The sequence below is a fragment of the Podarcis liolepis genome, assembly GCF_965112155.1.
Source record: "Podarcis liolepis genome assembly, chromosome: 14".
Lineage (NCBI taxonomy): Eukaryota > Metazoa > Chordata > Lepidosauria > Squamata > Lacertidae > Podarcis > Podarcis liolepis.
The window spans coordinates 16,972,881-16,993,719 of record NC_139569.1 but is presented as its reverse complement, the minus strand read 5'-3'; the positions used below and the strand labels follow the sequence as shown (position 1 = coordinate 16,993,719).

At 39.1% G+C, this 20,839-nt stretch overlaps 1 protein-coding gene across 1 annotated transcript in view; it reads left to right on the top strand.

The window, feature by feature from the left end:
• MRTFB (myocardin related transcription factor B) overlaps positions 1-20,839 on the top strand; it is an 84,201-nt gene that overhangs the window by 42,589 nt on the left and 20,773 nt on the right. Inside the window, 4 exon segments of the mRNA XM_083474177.1 lie at positions 15,199-15,264; positions 17,738-17,793; positions 19,004-19,079; positions 19,593-19,754. Coding sequence (XP_083330303.1) covers positions 15,199-15,264; positions 17,738-17,793; positions 19,004-19,079; positions 19,593-19,754 — 360 coding nt within the window.

The following is a 20,839-nucleotide window of genomic DNA, read 5'->3' as shown; positions in this document are numbered from 1 at the left end:
GTGTTTCCTGCATCTTGGATTCACTTCCAGACAATAATGTCACATACCCCCCAAACATCTTTCTCTCTTTTCCAATACCGTAGTACCTCTTTAGCCCAGGCTGCCAAAGTGATTTGGGGGAAAAGGCAGACAGAAAGGTTATCCTGCCTGTGGACATGCAGAATGCTGTTAAATTCAGTTTCTTGAAATGAACACATGTACACAATTCTAGTTGCTTCACCACCACCACCCTCCTTTTACTTCTGATGCTACAGATAACTCCTTGATGATTGTTTTGCATCATGTTCTTAAACACCATAAAATGCTTCTACAGCCTATGGCTGTAGCGGGAGAAAGAGAGAGAGAGAGAGAGAGACCGACCACAACATCAATATGTCATCTTAGGTATCGCCAAATGCTGCTCCTTCCAACTGCTGAGATTTATTTTTAACTGCTTGACTCAGTGTTTGTCAGATGATTCTGGCCATCAAACTGCATATTGAATGCAAAGTACAGAGAAAGCGAGGGTGGCTGAAAAAGGGGAGGGATGAGGGGTGGTTGTCTGGGGAAGGAGGTGGGACTTGGAAGCTCTCCACATAGGCTCACAGTCTTCTTATCTCAGAGAGAGTTATGCGCTCCTAGCAGTTTGAGTGTACTTTCAGGTCAAGCTGAGAAGTAAAGGGTAATGGCTGCTTTCAAATGCTTTAAAGACATAATTGCTCAATTATTGCTACATTGAGCAAAGGGAGCAGCATACTGCTGGTTTGTAAATTGGTCTCTTTCCTGTGCTGGATGTTGCCTTTCTAAAGGAGTCCCATCATGATCGATAGCTCTAAGAAGCAGCAACAGGGTTTCCCAGAGATTTTGCCTGTTGGGGATATTGAATCATTGAAAGAAAAGGAATGTCTTGACACGAACAACCAGAAAAGTCTTAAGGAAGGTCAGTTTCATGGCTTGGGAGATAAATGGGAAGGCAAATATGTAATTGGGTCTGGCTTAATTTTGAAGGGTTAGAGTTATAAGTGTGTGTGTGTGTGTGTGTGTGTGTGTGTGTAAAGATTGCAAAGCAATGCTCTGAAATCTTTGGTTTGTTACGTAGCTGTTTAGCAGTGCTGGTTCTTGAAGAGAAAGTATTGTAATCTTCCAATGATATATTGGAGGTAAATGCTCTTTTCAGGATCACTTTGGTTCACAAAACCTGCTGTTTCACAATTTGAAGTCAAATAGAGACAACAGAATCAGAAATATCTTCTTAGGAATCTCATTCACAGTCATTTCTGACTTCCTCCTGCTGCTAAGTACAAGTCTGCTTTGCCATGTTTTTATATCTAGCAGCTTCATATTGTGTCTCTTGTTAAATGGCCAACAGTGCAATAAAATAAAGGAAAGCCCCTTATCCCCCCCTCCCCAAAGTCTAGGGAAGTTGGGAGAGTTATAAACACTCCATTATGGCATCTCTACTAGCAAATTGTAAAAAGACACAGCAGGATGTATCCAATGTATTGTTCTAGTTGTAGCAGAAATGTATCTGAATCAACAATTGTGGCATTTTTATATTGTGAGGCAAACAGCAGTATAGGCAATTGTAGTTTTATTTTATTCCTCAAGCATGGGTCCCTGATTTTTTAGACATTATGCCCCTCCCCCCAAGCAATATTCCTGCTTCCCTGATGAATCTCTCTCAGTTTTCCTTTTTGGAGTCTTATACCTAATTGCTCTGGAGTATCTGGTAGTGAGCCAGAGAACACTGTTTGTTTCCTTTGATACAGAACTGGCACTCCCTTCAAACCAGAGATTGTTTTTCCTTCTTGACGGAAAGTGTATAAATGCAAGGAACAAAAGTACATTGGGAAATTGAGGAAAAGACCATATCATTGCAGTTCATGTTAGAGACCAGTTTCTTTTAAGAGGAAAATGTTACAGTTCCATCCCTTCTAATATTGAATGTCAGTTTATGCTTTTAATTGTCACCTTCTTGAAAGAGTGACCACTTTTCTTGCATAAATGGAAAGCAGGATGTCAGGAATATAAATAACTGTAGCTAAGAGCAAAACGGTAGTTCTGTATCTTACCACAAAACAAAAACACTAATAAAAATAGTGAACAACAACAACAACAAAAAGACATGCACTGCCATTTTTAACTGTAAGTAGAATTTTATTCTTATTCTACTGTAAATTCTCCCCCTACCACCACACATGAGAAGTTATAGCTCCTCCTAATGCCCAGAATTAAAATGTTTTGTGTTAACTGGTTCTACACAGGTAAAACCACAGCTCTTCCTGCAACTGTGACTGCTGGGATAAATGCAACAATGATCAAAACAGTTGCCCGTGGTCTTTATGTACAGATTGGGCATCCTTCCCCATGCTGGTGTAATGCCATGATTGCTCACATGCAGGGGGCTTTGTATAAACCAGATGTCAGGGTGTAGAAGTCAGCATTTGTTTTCATCTTTCAAATGCTATTCAGGTCTATAGCATTTTAAGGCATGCCCTTTAACGTTATCACATTTGTATCCCACTTTTCCTCCAAGGAGCTCAGGTGGTGTATATGTATATTTTGTCCTCACAGCAATCCTGCATGGTAGGTTAAACTGAGAGGTAGTGATTGACGCAGACTCACCCAGTGAGCGTCATGACCAAGCAATCTGTTGGTAAAGAACATGGTGGACCAATCTTTGACAGTCAGGTCAAGCAGGAATATCTTCATTTGATTAGTGCTTTAGCGTCTGTAGTGGCATTCTGTCTTCAGGGAACAAATTCAAAGTGTTGATTTTTGTCTCTGTGTGTAGAGCCCAAAAATATATAGGGGTTGGGCCCCATATACTTAAGCCAGACTAATCTCATACTACCACCATTCTCATAATATCCAGTCCCTTTCTACATATGGAGTTTCCATCCCTTTAAAATGTACCCTGAACTTCAACACCATTCAGAAGACCATTCTGTTAGACCCAACTTTTAGCATGTGGGTTTATTTTGATTTACTTGGATATCTTATACATATTGGTTTGTTTATTTTAAAAATGTTTATATACCACTATATCAAAAAACATATCAAAACGGTTCATAATGACAATATTTATGCATTTAAAACGAAGGATAATCAACTAACTATTACAGAAAGATGTTTTTCAACATTTGCATTGTAGTTAACCTTGAGCCTTAAAAATCAGGTGGGTTAGAAATCTAAATTAATCGTGTTACAGACTCCTCACAGTTGATTGTTTACAGTTTAGTGCAGCTTTTAGTATCAGTGCATCCAAAAAGATCCTGAGGGCTAGTACAGGGTTATTGAGAATGGTATGACAGGATGAAAACAACACCACCATACTGGATGAAACAGAACAATAAGGTGTACATAGCAGCTAGCATGTTCTTATATATCCCTAATGTGTGTTTTCTAAACTTACTGTTCCTGCAGAGGAAGGATATCCATGCATATTTGTCCCCTCCCACTTGCTCCACTGGGCAGGAAAACATAAATGAAAAGAGGTCACCTAAGCTGTCAGAGCAACTTTTCCTCAGTTCACATCCTGCCCAGCTCCACATCAGGTTGCTTTTGGGATGGCTCCAAGTCTGTCTTGGACCATGGGATCTTTCCCCTTGGCTGGCAGCCCATTACCTTCCAGCCTTAGGACCGCAGTTATTTTAATCATCATCATCAACAAAAAGGGAGATCAGGAAATTTTGGGTCAGATAGCAGAGGGGGTGGATAGGATGAGTTCTCCAGCCATCTCTGATGACTCCTCTGAGATATCCCAGGTTGCCTGCGTTTCTTGAGGAGTGGTTTTACCCACTGTCTCCTTCAAGCAGGCAGAGACCACCCTTTCTCACAGAGAGGCATTAATCACCTCCCTAGCCCAGCCAGCTGTCTCTTCCCTGGTAGTTTTTTATCAACCACGAGGGACAAGGGTCCAGAGCGCAAGGCATCACCCTGACCAATCCGAGCACCTTGTCCACACAGTTAGTAAATTAGCCTTTACTATCTAAAACTCATCCAACACAAAAGGACTAGACAGTGCTCTGGACACCCCTTCCATCCTTTTATCTCCCCCCCCCTGCTTTTATCTTACAAACTGTAATTAGTGGCATTTAGTAAACATACAGATAATAACTATCAATATTAATTTACCCCTCAAACTCTGCTGCCAGGATCTTTAACAAACCATTTAAAATTGTTTCCAGTAAAGGGGTTCGGTTGCACTTTTTAAAATCACGATATTAAAAAAAATCTGTGCTTTATACCAGTCATGGTTCTGTACTCATTTTTAGTGAGTTACCATACAGAAATTCTAAATTACTGGGCTTCTCTCCCCCACCTTTCAAAATTGGAGTAGAATGATAACTCATTAAAATGGTGAGCTGGCATCTTCTATCACCCTTCATCTTGAAATCTTTCTTGATGGGGCAGAATAGGATTTTACAAAGAGCATTCATTAATGCACAAGCCCATGAAGATTTTGACAATAAAAAAATGCAGAAGTAGAATCCTCTTAGTATCAGATGTCTTAGGTTAATCCATAAATATGTTAACCCTTTGGAGTGACTTACAGAGGTGAAGCCTGTATTGGTCCAAGCACAATCATTTTGATTAATTTTATTTCTCTATCCACTGTTTTCACAAATTCCAGTCTTTCTTTGGAAATTAACAACAACTTTTAAAAAATCCATTGGCTCTTTGCTATTTCATGTTAATCTTAATATGTTTACAGTAGTTCTGTGTGATTTGTTGTTGAAAAATACAATATTTGTTACTAATTGTCACAATTTGCCCTGAAAGCCACTAGTGTGAAAAAGTAATACACCTTTGGGTGACAAGGATTATGGCTGCTATCCTAAACACTAAGGATAGGATATCCTAAATGCTAAGCAGCAAGCCACATTGATTAGACTGGGGCTTCTAGGCATAAGAATGCCCTGTAAATGTTTTTGCTACAAGTCATAGGCACTTTACTGGGATTTTCTGTTTAATGAAAGCAGGGGAAATTTTTCTCTCCATGTAAAACTAAAAGAATACCCTGGCATTCTGCCATTATTTGAGACTTAGTTTTACTGAATCCACATTTTATAGGTTGATAGAAAAGCTAGGGAAAATACATCTGGGTTGATGTCAGTGTGACAATATATTCTTGAACAGCTTCAACCTATTAAGTTTATTTCATTTCATTATACACCAGAGTATCTGAGAATCATGGAGTTGGAAGGGACCTCAGTGGTCATCTAACCCAACCTCTTGCTAATGTAGAAAGTCGATTGCTAATTGAGTAGGATCCTAGATCATCACAGTAAATGTTCAATACAGGGTTATATCCTAGAAGAACAGCTAAGTAACCCACAGCAATAATAGATCCCACATGGGAAGGATCACATCATATTCTGCATTTCACTGATTAGGAAGGTGGGATTTTGCCTTGAGTCAATCAAGGGATAAGCTCGGGTGATCATAAAGGAACTGCCTACAAAGCCCAAGGGAGCCCTGCTTCCCACTTTTAGCTCTTTTTTCCTTTGCTAATAGCATTTCAGTTATAACTGTTAACAGATATGTTATTTTGGAAGCATGCAAGATGAGTAATAGGGAGTCAAAAACCACATATTTTATTACCTTTTGCAAGCTTGCATCGTGAACAATTAAAAGATTATAATGTGCATTCTAATTTTTGAGATGTTGAATTTAATTAAATGAAGGCAAATCTATCATCTTTTAACAAAATCAAATTATTTCTGGAATCAGTTTACTACTACTACTACAACAACAATAATAAAAAAATTACAATCTGTATATTCAGGGCAAAATGTGGATTTATGTACTCTTGAAATACTTAGCGACCAAATTTCCAAAACCCAGTGAGTTGTTAGAAATGTTTCCATTTTCAACTGAATTTTTAGCTGTCTGTATAAAATAGGCATGATCTTCAATATTCAAATACTGTATTTTTCTGTGTCTATAAGACACCCCCTATTTTGGGGGCCTCCGATTTAAGAAAACGGGGGGAGATCTATCCATGTATAAGATGCCTCCAAATTTTGGACATTATTTTTTAGGGGAAAAAATAGTCTTATACATGGAAAAATACGGTACTTCATCTCTCTTTTTGCACTTTTAGACTCATTCTAATTGATGCAGCCACACAATAAATTATTTGGTCCAACGTTAGGACAGCATCATATATTGCATTGTGAGCAATTGCCAAAGTGGAAAAATTGCTCTATTTATTGTTTTTTAAAGGAGGGGAAATCGTTTTTGTAACAACTGTGATAAATTCAAAGGAACTCACCAGATTTCTGCACCGTTTCCATGGCAGCAAGAAGAACAGCTGTAGTGCCTTCTGTAAATGTCCAAAGTCAAATACTGGAAAACCTGTTTTTCTAAGCTCTTACTACTTTACTTCATTGCAGCTGGTTACCTTCTGTTGAAGAACAGAATATAGTGCTAGATTAAATTTTGACCAAGATTGCAATTCATATCTCTTTAGTGTACTCAAGTTTAAGCAGATGTACCCCCATCCCTACTATAAAATGATATCCAAAGTAGCAGAATAAAAAGATAATGATAAAACGACAAGATCTGGGATTGCCTATTGTTCATACACATGCATGCACACATGCAAATACCAACAAACTCTTACATGTAACAGGAGATTCACAAAAATTTCAGTTTTATAATTAATAACAACTGCTAGGATCAGCATCCCTTAAACAAATTTCCATTTCCAGACACACTACTGAATATGACCAGTTTGGGGGGGCAGGGAGAAAGAAACTCTTGCACTGCACACAAATGGAAAAAAGAAGCCAAAATTTATCACTCAGAGCACATATCTAGAAATGGTTGCCAAATTGAGTTTCATTTCTTGCAATTAGCCCTGCTGTGGTTTGCAGCTGGTTATTTAGTGGATGAATCGAATAGGTCTTCAACACACTTTTCTGTTGTTGGCAAAGAGTGTCACTTCCCAAACTGCAGCACAATTAGTTTTACCAAGAGCGGTGTTTTAACTGTTCAAAGCACAGCTGTTTGTGGATGGATCCAAATTAGCTGGCTGTAACCCAGAATCAATGTATTTATCTATTTATGACATTTATGGGGTTCCTCTCAAGAAAGCCTCCCACCTGTCTGCTGCAACATGCATCCTGGTCTAATTAATGACTGTGTTGCTGTTTTGCTAGAAATTAATTTAATTGGCTTGTATTCTTCTTATTTACTTGGTTTTATTGTGTGCTTCCCTGGGAATCCTTGAAGGCTGACAGGCAGTGCCTAAATAAATAAATAAAATGGGGAGTTGGTACATCTGCGAGGGATGGTACCAGGGACACAAAACAGCAGTGATGACAACACTATCTCTGGGGGGGGGGGGTATGTGAGAATTGTGTGCCTGTTCATTTTGTTGTTTGTAAATCCATGCTGCATATTTTATTTATTAATTGGTTTATTGATAAATATATATTTCAGTGGTGCCTAGGGCAGCAAACACAAACAGTAAAAGAAAACGTCTAGAAACAATTCCTAAACAAACGCAGGCTGGGAAAGATCTTTACTTGAAAGACTTGTTGAAAGAGGAAGCATTTCACTAGCTTCCAAAAAATCTCCAATGAAGATGGTGCCTGTATATTATTTGATGGGAGGGAATTGCAAAGGATAGGTGCCCGATTGCTATATTATGTGGAACAAACCTCCTGATAAGATGGTATCTGCAGGAGGCCTTTGCTCACAGAGTTCAAATTACTCATTAATTTATTAAAAGTTCTATACTTCCCTTCATCAATGCATCGCAGGGCGGTTTAAAATACGTAACACAAAAATGCACACCATAGTAACAAATGGAAACAATACCTCTCACAGCTCAATCTTGTGGAAGAAACTTCCACAAGTGGGGAGCTGCCACAAAAAAGGCCCACTTTTGTGTTGTCACCCTCTGGACCTCTCAATTGGGTTTATAAGGGGTGAGATGATCTTTCAAGTATTCTGGTCCCATGCTTTATAGGACTTTAATACACCAGAATCAGCAGCTTGAACATAGCCCCATAGCTAATTGGCAACCAGTACAATTCTTTCTGTAATGCATTTTGCACTTGCTGCAGCTTCTGGGTCTCAAAAGCAGCCATACATAGAGTGCATTGCAGACCCTCCAAGTGACCCTATTTTCCAGGGACTTCCCAGATTTAGAGAAGATGTCCTGGTTTCTGATTTGATCCCAGAATATCCCCCTTTTCCTTAGGATGTCCCTATTTTTATTGGAGAAATGTTCAAGGGTATGGAGTTATCCGACCCCCGAGCCATCTGAGGGCAATGCTTTATAGAATTTTTTTCATTGTTTAATGTTTTATTATGTTTTTATATATGTAGGAAGCGGCCCAGATGTGTGGGGTATAAACAGCAAAATTATCATTATGGAATGGGACGTCCCTATTTTCATTGGAGAAATGTTGGAGGGTATGGCATGACAGTAATTTACTGTAAGCTCTCTCAGCACCTCTTCTTTTGGTGTGGTGGCAACAGCTCAAGGCTAAATTGATTCCTAGCTATGGTTTGTGCAGATGGACAATAAAGTCAAATTAAATTATAATTAAGATGCCTGCAGGGGAAAGCCTATCTATTTTTTTAAACAACAACAACAGCCCATCTTGCTTTAAAAGTAAAGAGAATACATGCTTTACACTTTGTGTCCTGCTTCCCTCCACTGTTCATACTTCTTTTGATATGTGTATATATGCCAGTGAATCCCACATTATAAATCACAGTGTTTATAATACATGTACACTCAAAATGCAGCTGGACATTTTAGATGACACATTTAAAAACACAGACAGAAGTTGAACAGAACATGCTACAAATCTCATTGGAGCTGGAATTAAATAGTTCCTTATAATTGCTGAGGATCTTGGTGGACTATTTAGTTATTCTTTTCTGCCTGTTGTAGCTATTATAATGCACTGTGCTATATGCTAGGGTTGCCATATTTCAAAACGTGAAAATCCAGACAAAGTTGTTGAGCTTCTTTTTGCAAAATCTCAACACAAAAAGAAGAAGATGAGGAACATATATTTTTAAGGAAGTTTTCCCAGACATTCAAGCAATTTCCGCTCAGATAATATTTACGAGGTCCAAATCTGGAAAATTTCAGACATATGGCAGCCCTACTATATGTTATGATTTTTAATTGTATTTTATTGCTTCTTTTATTTCTTACGTTGCATTTTATTGTACAGTATTATAATTTGAATCACATCTAAATAAAGCTTGTTTTGGGAAGCCTTGGTATAGATAACACTATAAGGATAGAAAATACCATTTTTCTTTGATTGCCACAAGTATGAATCCTTGCATCAGCTGGTATCATCAGATCACTCTCTGGTCCATATGGCTTATTATGTATGATAAAATAATAAACTCTTGTAGCAAGGCTTTAACTGTAGTCACCTCGGATCTTTGGGATGTCCTTCCTAGCAAGATCAGAAACTATTGATGGCAACTTTGCAGAGGTGTCACATAGAGTAATGTGTAAGTGAATGAGCCATTTGTGAAATCCCCATTGCAACGTGAACTGAATGGTAGCTTGGTCTCGGGCAAGCTACCATTTTTCTGCCAATCAATACATTTATGTGAGTTGTGGCAGTCTTGTGGAATAAAAACATAAGAGCACAAAGAGCTACTACTGCGTAGTGCTGTAAATGTCTACTCAGAAGTAAGTCTTATTTTCATGGGACTTACTCCCAGGTAAGTGTGTGCGGAACTGCAGTAAGTTAAACAAGGGATTTGCACTAGCTCTATATAATTATTATTTTTTTGAACAGCTGATCTCCATGACATACCACATACTCATTTCCCAGAGTGCTCAACTATTTAAAAACAGAGTGCCATGGGGTTGGCTGGGGGTACTGTTTGAGAAGAACAAGCTGAGAAATTGGAATTGTGGGATCATGGTATAATTCACATTGTAAAGGTACAGGTAAAGGGACTACTGACTGTTAAGTCCAGTTGCAGACGACTCTGGGGTTGCGGCGCTCATCTTGCTTTACTGGCCGAGGGAGCCGCCGTACAGCTTCCGGGTCATGAGGCCAGCATGACTAAGCTGCTTCTGGCAAACCAGAGCAGCGCATGGAAACGCTGTTTACCTTCCCACCAGAGCGGTACCTATTTATCTACTTGCACTTTGACGTGCCTTTGAACTGCTAGGTTGGCAAGAGCTGGGACAGAGCAATAGTGAGGATTTGAACCACCGACCTTCTGATCAGCAAGCCCTAAACTCTGTGGTTTAGACCACAGCGCCACCCGCATCCCATCAATTCACATTGTAGCATAGGTAAAACTCAGATAAGAAACAAACAAAATATGGCAGATATCCATGCAAATGTAAAAAGCTAACTGAGATTAAAAAGCTAACTGATGAGCAGCACACAAGCACATATTCCATAATCCTGGTGGAGATTTTATTAGATTTTATTTTAGATTAGATTTTAATAGAACCTTGAGACAAACCTTCTGGAATAATGACAGTGCTTGTATTTTAAAAGTATGAGATTATAACAACATCAGAGCTCTTTGAGCAATTTGAAATAATTAAAAAGGCAAACATTTTGCTCTCTAATTTATTATGGAAAAGGTTGCTTGACTGTGTGTACACACACACACACACACACACACACACACAAATATACTTGGCAACATTTCAGTTTGACTCGCTTTATTTGGGGAATGGCTCTTATTATATTGTTTGGGGTATAGTTCCCACTCTGGAGCCTTCATGTTGGAACCTTGGCTTGCACTGCATTTCTGGCAATGGCAAATGCATTGTTAATCCCCATAACTAATAGCATTTCTGCTCGTCTCATGTCGCTTTTGGCAGCAGGCTTTTTAAAGTGCTAGTCTTTCTGATAGACTCAAGGCATCAGATGTGTTTATACTACCCTGAGCCCATGCTGCATTATAAAATGAGCACCAGCATCTTCTGGCATGTCCATTGCAGTAAGCAGGTATACTTCACAACAGGACACTAGATAAAAATGTTTGGCACTGCAACACAATTGAATTGCTTGATGTGCTGTTAACTGGGGAAATTTTTTTTTTGAAAGGTTATTATTCTAAAAGATGAGCTACAGTTTAGTATTAATTTGTTTTCATTGGTAAGTTTCATCTGTTGCTCTCCACATTGAGGAACAAGTTTTCAAAAGTTAAGACATAGACTTAGCTCAAGTATTTGTTGTTTTAAACATGCTATAAAAGCAAATGTTACAAAAGGTGTATATAAAATATTTTTTAAGTGATCTGGGGATTCCTTGCCCTTCATGTTCAGTAACTACTTGACCCTACTTAGAGATTTTAGCCTGTAAGTGTAGAGATAACCAAAAAGACTTTCCTGTGTAATCCATTTCTCCTCTCTCTCTCTCTCTCTCTCTCTCTCTCTCTCTCTTCTCACAGTGACTTAATGTTCATTCCAGTGAAAGAACTGAACACTCTAATTTAGAATGTTCTGAGATGGTATCTGAAGTATTCTTCACAAACTGATCAAAGGCTAATTTTACTCCTCTGTCCAGACCTCACAGATTCCCTGCAGTTATGATTGAAAAGATGCACATTTACACTTCAGTGTTACAGCTACGTGGAGTGGTCAACCTGCATCTTATTAGGCCAATGTTTGCTGCAGATAAGAAAAGATTATACCCATGACTTAAGTCAGCAAATAATTAAATAAACAAATTCCAACAAATTTGACCATACTTGTGTATAACCGAATGTGGCGGCAAACTTTTACCCTCAGATACTGGTTGTTGTTTAGTCGTTGAGTTGTGTCCAACTCTTTGTGACCCCACAGACCAGAGCACGCCAGGCTCTGTGATCTCATCTATTAGCCTTGCTATAGATACTGAAAAGATGGAAGGGGTGAGAGAATAGATAGCGATCCATATTTTGTTGGTGCAGATGTGTGATTACACAAGGCAGAAGTCATGAACTAGAAAGAATAACCCCCTATGTGCTCTTTCCAGTCATGGAGAATTAGAGTTGCTTTATTCTAAGTTCTCTATTCTGAGTGTGCTGCACAATTTATAATCCTAGTGCTCTAGATTTATTAGGATCAGAATTACAAATAGGGGCATGCAAACAAGTTCCTTTTTATGGTTAGTAGAGACAGTGTGAGGCAGTGTGCAGTGCATTACCTGGAACACTGCATTGCAGAGTATGGCCTAGTTGCACACCACTCTAAGCCAAAATTGAATCACAGGTTATTGAACAAATGGTGTGTAAACCACAAGTCAGTGTTTCAGTTGATTGCAGCGTGGCTTGTTTGTGTGTGGGCTGAGGGTAAGTTGTTGGGTCAGGTTAGCCATATTGATTTGTATGCTGTTGAGAGGGGAATAGGTAATTGTCCTGTTGTGGTGTGGAGGTGATGAAGGGGAGCCATAAGGAGGAGAGGACTTAACCAGAAACCAGAGTTGGGGCAACATGCTAAGCCAAACCTTGATTTAGCTGCTGTGCTGGATTTAGCTAGAAAGATTTGGGAGGAGCAAAACAGCTGCAGTCTCTCCCTGGTAGCTCACACATTTGCACTAATCCATAGTTTGACTTAGCATTGCGTGCGAATGTGGCAATTTTGGGGGGAGAGGGGTCCTTTCTAGAATAATAGAACAGCATTGTTTTCTAGGTTTGATAGATACACACTTATTTTTGGTGCCTGCTAAAACATTTTTGTTTAGACAAGCCTACACAGATATCTAGAATGGTGATATATTGTTTAGCTTATTGCCTAATTTTTGAACGTTTAAATAGTTGTTTCAATTATTTTTAAACAATAATTTTATCTTTTTATTCTCTTTGTAAACCTCTTTAAGGATTTTTTTTTAAAAAATCAAGCGATATATAAATTTTACAAAATAAACATAGAACCAACAGAACTCATATTTTAGACTAGTAACTTATTTATATATTGATATCATACTGAAAATTATGTGTTTTTTTGGGGAAACACTTTGCACATTGAAAGTGTTTGTCATTCAAAAACAAACAGTGTCCTAAAATTACAGTATTGAGTTTCTTTTGACCATCTGGTAACTACTTTTGTTTTGTTTCCATTTAAAAAAAAGTAGAATGGAAACTTCACATCCTAAACATACATTCATAAGCTATCAAGAAAAAACAGGAGAATGCAATGTAGTTTATTATATATATTTCCTATCCTAAATCCCTTTTCAAAAAAACTTTATTTGAAGAGAGGATGTATACATGCTTTGATTAATTGATTGCTTAGATTCCCTTTTCTTATCTCATATCAAGTCTCAAGGAGAAGTATTAAGATGTAATCATTTTGTTTTGACAACTAACTTTAAAAAACACACACCAAGATCTACGGAACCAATTTATTTTTGGCCTGCAATTCTTGGACTAGGAACTAAGACCTATTGATATCCTTGCAGTCTAAAAGTTTGTAACTGCCTCCCACAATGTGGTATCTGGCACATGTTTTGGACCTCAGCTCCCATCAGCCACAGGCAGTGTGGACATTGGTCTAGGTCAGGAGTAGGCAACCTAAAGCCCGGGGGCTGGATCTGGCCCAATCGCCTTCTCAATCCGGCCCACAGACAGTCCGGGAATCAGCATGTTTTTACATGAGTAGAATGTGTCCTTTTATTTAAAATGCATCTCTGGGTTATTTGTGGGGCATAGGAATTTGTTCATTCCCCCCCCCCCAAAAAAAAATATAGTCCGGCCCACCACATGGTCTGAGGGACGGTGGACCGGCCCACAGCTGAAAAAGGTTGCTGACCCCTGGTCTAGGTCCTAGGATGATGGGGAGTTGTAGTCCAACAACATCTGGAAGGCACCTTGTTGGGGAAGGCTGATTTACAGGATCAGGTCCACTGTGGCTAAGCTACTGATTTAAACCAGCCTATAAATGTGTTGGTAGTGTCATTTGATTGCTGAGTGGAAATTTAAAAAGCAAGCAGGGTTGCTGTGGCCCTGAAGGTGTGACCTAATTTTCAAAACAGAGAAACAGTCTTTTTCTTAAAACTCTCTGAGAGAAACTTATTGGCCTTTTGCCACACACATGGCATTTTATATGTGACATACACACAACTGTGGAGTTGTGATAACTGAGGAAGGCTGTAATGAGTTATGCCAACTCAGAAATATAAGAATTGAATAAGAAGGTGGAGAGTCAGTCATTCAGTTTGGACCAAAAGCAGATGTAAAAATACCCCCATTAAAAATGGATAACCAGAAACCTTACAATAGATCTTTAACCTCTGCATGATTCCCTGAGCACACAACAGAACATGTCAAACTTCCAGTGATAGTTCTTTAATAACAAATATATAGTGGGTTGGATTGAATAATACCTTTTCCTGAGCCAGGGCATATGCATGGTAGAATGTGAAAATACATTTTCTTTTTTTGCCTACCCAGTCAGCCCTCCCTGCTTACGGGCTTCATGCAGGAGCATAGGATTTGAGTAGGGCCACTAAGTGTAAAAACCAGTCTGCACAATCCTGCACATGGATGATTCCTGGATTTTATCTGGGGTAGAACTATGCTTTGGGACTATTCACTTCGGACTTCATGCTAGTAGGTTCTAATTAAATGTTACTGTATGGATGACTGAGGACAGTGGAAAAGAGTTGGATAGGGAGTGAGATGATTGTGGTGAACTGGGGTAAGGTCTGATCCCAGCCCAATTTGTATTAAGTGTTAAAATCACTCCTTACACTTGATTTTAGTAATCCTTTCAACAGTCCTAACAGACTAGTGTTATAATCCCTGTATTGTAGATGTGGGGCTAAAAGAATTGTGCTGTCCTTTAAATCATTTAGTTGGGTGAGATTTGATCTGGGGACTTCCCTGCACTAACAGCATCAGCTCCTAGGGAATTGATTGTAGATATGGACATTTACAAAGAGAAATCTTCCACAGATAAAATGCCTAGTGTCTTGGCAATATTCCACTACCATTAAAACACAATGCAATACAATAATGCATGAATTCAAGTTAAAATGCCTGTGCCACTCCACTGTGGAAAGGAGCATATTCTGTCTGTGTTGATGCACCTAAATCCTATGGAAAACAAGGGGTCATAATGAAACATTAAGCTGTAGGGCTTAAGTCCGATTAATTTACTGAGAATTATGTATTCCTCTAACTTTCTCTGGATTGCACCCATTGTACTTAGCTACTCGTAAAACTGCGTTCCTGATTGTCAAATAATTATTCCCTTTTTTCTGTTGCCAGTACTTCAGCTAAGGCTACAGCAAAGGCGGACAAGAGAACAGCTGGTGGATCAGGGAATCATGCCACGTAAGACTAATTTTATTTTTTGCAGCTTGTGCAGCACTGAATTCTCAGACTTCTTGCTGAAGACAAAAGGAAATAACCAATAACATTTATGCCCCCCAGAAAACAAAGGGATAATCAAAATTATGTGCTTTCACTGTCTTTTTCTTTCTCAGACACACACACACACACACAAATATTTCACCTTTGTGGAATTTGTCTACCATTTTTTAAGTTTAGAAAAAAACTGGGAAAAATACAGATTTTTGTTTAAAACCAATAATATGCTTCATTGAAGTATTATGGATTAATTATAAATTCAATGAACAATAAAATGATTTATTGTCACATGTCTCTGTAATAGCTAATATTAGGATGTCCGTATGTCAATTTAGAATTACTGCTTCAGAAGCAACTAAAAAACCTTTATTGCTTGGAGATATATACTGTTTCTAAAACATGATTCAGTTGGTCAGAACCCAAAGATACCTTCCACATGAGAAAGTTGCGTAACACATGTGGAAGTTACGATGGAAAACCTAATCATGTGGAACTGGGTGGGTTTTTGGTGTAAGAGGCTAGAACAAGGGGCTGGTTTTGTAAGGTGCTGAGTGGCGGTTTGGGAAGAGGTGGCCCAAGGCAAGAGTCTGGGTTGCACTTTTTAGTAGACTGCTTGGGTCTGTTTCCACTGCACTTTCAATAAACCTTAAAGATATGAGCCTCTTAGGGTGTGTAGGAAATGGGCTTTTTGTGTGCATTTTTAGAAACATCATATGCACTTTGTTTGCTGCTAATTGTTTTATTTTAGCTTTGCTATCTTGTGATAAATTTCGAGCAGGCTTGCTTTCCATGGAGTTTGTTCCTATTTATGTCTTCTTCTAAACTTTTCCTTCATTTGTGTGTTTGTGAGTTGGGTAGCTTATGTGTTTGGGTTGAGGAAGAGGTGGGTGAGGCGGGGGGAAAGAGATGCCCCAATCCGGACATTCAGTGGCAAAGTGGGATGCAGCACAGGTGGATGAAGAGAAGATAATAGCAAGCAGTTAATTGTGGTCTGTGGCCTTTTCTGTTCTACCAACCTGTCCTCCAGGCTGGTAGTGCTGTTGCTGTATGCCAGGTTGGTCATTGCCATTCCTTATTTACAATTTGATTTTGGGTAAAGGAGCTGACTTGGCATGCAGTACCATGATGTGAGTGTCTGTGCTAGGTGAGACAGATTTCACTCAGTTTGTCCCCATGGTACATGGTACAATATCAGCGTAGGCTGGGTGGATGACGCTTTGAGTGCAAGTGACATAAGTCTCATAACCAAGACAACTGATGATAAAGGCATGTAATCTAGCCCACCCTGTGCTGTTGGCGATAGCAGCAAAGAAAGCTGACTTCTGCCACCATTTCATCCTCCAGTACTCATCCAGCAGAGTTTTTCTGTGATGAATGAGTTCAGATCTTGCCCTGTGGAAATGGCTTGGAACCCTCAGAAGCCTGCTATGACAAGTTTGCAAGGCATTTTGAGAGCAAAGTTATTTGCTGCCCTTGTTAATACAGCTCTAGAGGAGGTGTTTAGATCCCCCTCAAGCCTGGATGTTTGGTATCAGTTTCAGATATCAGGGCCTGATGATGCAAAACATGATGCTTGAGGATACTTGAAGATGTCAAACCTATCACATGCAGGTCTACCCCTTGCCCAGCTTGGGTTGTTAGAGCTAGCTGGGGTTTTGAATGAGCGAGCCCAGAGGGTATTTAATTCTTCATTGCAGGAGTAGGTAATGCCTTCTGCATTAGAGGTGGCAGTAGTGCACCCTCTCCTCAAGAGTTCTGCCTGGATTCTAGAGGTTTGCTCAAGTACCACCCAGTTACAAAGATTCCCCTTTCGACAAGATGCTTGAGAAGGTGGTGGCTGCTCAACTTCATATGCATGTGGAGGAAGCAGGCCAAATTATGTTGTTTGGGAACTCCTGAGTACAACCAATCCCTGGCAAAAGTGAGGTTGCCAGTCAGCTAATCAGTGCTAACTGGGAGTCCCTTTTGGCAGAGATGGGGAAAGAGTAATACAAGCGAAGGGGGAGAATAATGAGAGTGCATGAACATTATTTTTGTTGATGTAAGGCAGACACCTGAACCAACTTATTATTCTCCATACACATATATTTGGTTTTTGTTTGCCGTTTCTACACAATTATCACCTCTTGCTCTAATTCCTACCGGTATACAGAGGGAAATTAATCCAAGCACCTCATTTTTCTGCTCATGGTCTTTTAGAACCCAGTCAATATTAATGATGTTCATTGAACTTATTGGTCGATGTAGATTTTATTATTACTAACGAAAGGCCCGTCATTATGACAGGTGGGGGAGGGCAACAAAGAGGAGGCCATATACTGTGGATAGAACACATTCAATGTTAGTTAGTAGAAACAAATATCAAGGAGTATAAAGTATCTGTCTTTACCAGTATGTTCTGATAGTTTCATGTCAGTCTTTTACTTCTCCGTTGTAGCTTTGAAGAGCCCAGCTGCATTCCATGAGCAGATAAAGAGCTTGGAAAGAGCCAGGGTAAGGATTCAAGTTTAAACGTGTTGCTTCATTCTTCACATATATTTGCATTTGGAAAGGGTGAGATATGCAAGATATGTGAAACAAGATGAAACAAAACTAGATTATAATCTCTGGAATTAAATTTTGGGGTCATTTTTAATGAAATTTAAAGTCCTACAGTAACTAATACAAACAAGCCAAAAACAGGCAACAGTATGATTACTTATAATATTCTTCAGCCCTTTCCCCAGTCACCCTCATCTTCCACTGAATATAGATTTACAGTAGATAATCCCAGCTGAGATTCATTTTCTGTCCAAACAAACCACAATGATGTAAAGCCAAGGGTTGTTCTTGGCTTGCGAATTGTGGTTTGTCTGGTAGAAGCAAACCCAGAGCACTGGTTTGCATGTCCCTCTAAGCCAAGGCTCATGATTTGTTACTCCTGGCCCAACAAAATGAGCATTAGTACACTGCTCATTCACAGTAAGCCATGGTTTATGGTTTACCATGATAGGTGCCAGTGTGTTTCATTGTAATGCAATATAGGACTCAATCATAGAGCAGCTTAAACTCAGTGCTGCTTAATGACATTCAGGGGGAAATGCTGACTTGTATTTCCTGTGGTAAGTGTGTTGCGTATTCACATTCAATCTGCTCAATAGAAGTGGTCTTAAAAAATGGGGAAACTGCACTATTGGGAAGTCATTATTGTATTTAAAAAATCAAACCGTTCAAAAACACCATAAAGTCTGGTGGTTGTAACTGCTGACTTGCTAGGAATCCTAAATTAGATTTATACCACATTTTGTTCACTAGCGTCACTATGTAGAGGAATAGGTTTGAAATACGTCATCTACAAAGAGTAAATTTGTATGAGTTGGATCTTGGATTGTAAAATGTGAAGGGGAGAAGTCTGCATTTTATCCCTTATTGTGTGAGTTGCCAAGAACCTGATGTTCTGTAGTATTCTCTAAATGATTTAATAATAAACATAAAACATAATCTTCCGATGTAAGGCAACGTCTTGCAAAACATTCTCAGATGGTTACTTTTTTTCTGTGACCAAAGAATTTTAATAATTTCCTTCAGTGACAGCCGTTCAGGACTGCAATAAAGACATGTACTCTGAAAGCCATTTCCCAAAAATGTTTCCTTAAAGTGAACTGTTTGGGGTGAATTGCCAGTAAATGTGGTATATTTAACGTTCATGCATTTTTTCCTTCAGACTGAAAATTTTCTGAAGCACAAGATACGCAGTAGACCTGATAGATCAGAGTTGGTCAGAATGCACATTCTTGAAGGTGAGGACCCTGATGTCATATTTTCTGGCTGAACATTTTAAAACGCTCAATATGGCTTCAGAACTTGATTATATTCCAAACCTTTAGAAAAGCCAATGAATCTCCCTTGATAAAACTAATTATTAATATGTGTTGATAAAATCTAATTTACTCAATTTACATATTTAACAATCTTTGATTTAAGGTAAAGTGGATATTAGGGACATTAACTGTGTTGTGGTGTTTCTAGACCTCTTAATAAAGAATATTTACCTGATTGTTTCGAAAATATATGCTTTGATTTCTGCTTCAAAAACAAATGTAGCTGCAAAGATTGTACAGTGCCAGAAATGCATAGCTTGTGGTGAACTATGATAGCCATTTAAAATGGTCCGCAAATGCTCTCTAGAAATGCATGAATAATGTGATCTAGATGTTGAAAATATGGTTGTAATATTAAAATCAAAACAAATGTTCATAAAAAGGAGTTGGAAATTGTATAGTTCTTTTTAAAATGTGTCCCCTTTCTTCCAGAGACCTTTGCGGAACCCTCTCTACAGGCAACTCAGATGAAACTGAAAAGAGCACGATTGGCAGATGATCTGAATGAAAAGATTGCTCAGAGGCCTGGTCCTATGGAACTTGTAGAAAAAAACATCCTTCCTGTAGACTCCAGTGTCAAAGAAGCGATTATAGGCAAGTAGGGAAGCTATGACATCATCAACACCATCATCATTTATTATTTATACCCCGCCCACCTGGCTGGGTTTCCCCAGCCACTCTGGGCAGCTCCTAACCAGATATTAAAAACACAATACAGCATTAAACATTAAAAACTTCCCTAAACAGGGCTGCCTTCAGATGTCTTTTAAAAGTAAGATAGTTGCTTTCCCCCTTGACATCTGATGGGAGGATGTTCCACAGGGCAGGTGCCACTACCGAGAAGGCCCTCTGTCTGGTTCCCTGTAACCTCACTTCTTGCAGTGAGGGAACCGCCAGAAGGCCCTCGGTGCTGGACATGGGTCTATTGATGCAGAAAAGAATGAGAGGTGAAAACCTGATCCTTAAAGGACCTTCCAAGTTATGAGGTTTTGAAAATATACATTTAAAAAGGTGCATTTGTGAAGTCATTTGTTGTAGAAGATCCAGATGGTTTCCCTCAAAAAGCATTTTTAATCATAATTTATTTATTTTAAATAATAATAATAAATTAAAAATAAAAATGTGTGCCCCACCCCCAGACCATTCCATTCTAACTATCCAACCTCCCAAAATTTTAACACCTCTTGCGATGGTTTGACCCTTTCCATTTTAACAGTACAAATTCTACAAATGCCTTCCTCAAAATAATTTCACCTGCATATTTCCCGTCTTAGCACATGTTAATTTATCATTAATAGCTATGGCTATCATACCGTATTTTTCGCCCCATAGGACGCACCGGCCCATAGGACACACCTAGTTTTTTGGGGGGAAATAAAGGAATTTTTTTTTTATTTCCCCCCTAGGTGCGCTGTGCTAATCCCGAAGCTTGGGGCGTGTGGAGTTCAGCGCGCCCCAAGCTTCTGGGTGCTGGCAAGGTCTCTGCTAGCCGTGGGAGAGACGCGCGGCTCACCGACCCCCCTCGCTCTCCAGGCGTCAGCGAAAGCCTGCATTCGCCCCATAGGATGCACACACATTTCCCCTTCATTTTTGGAGGCGAAAAAGTGCGTCTTATAGGGCAAAAAATACGGTAATTTATTTCTGTGAGTATAAATACCTGTGTTATGACTCACATATTT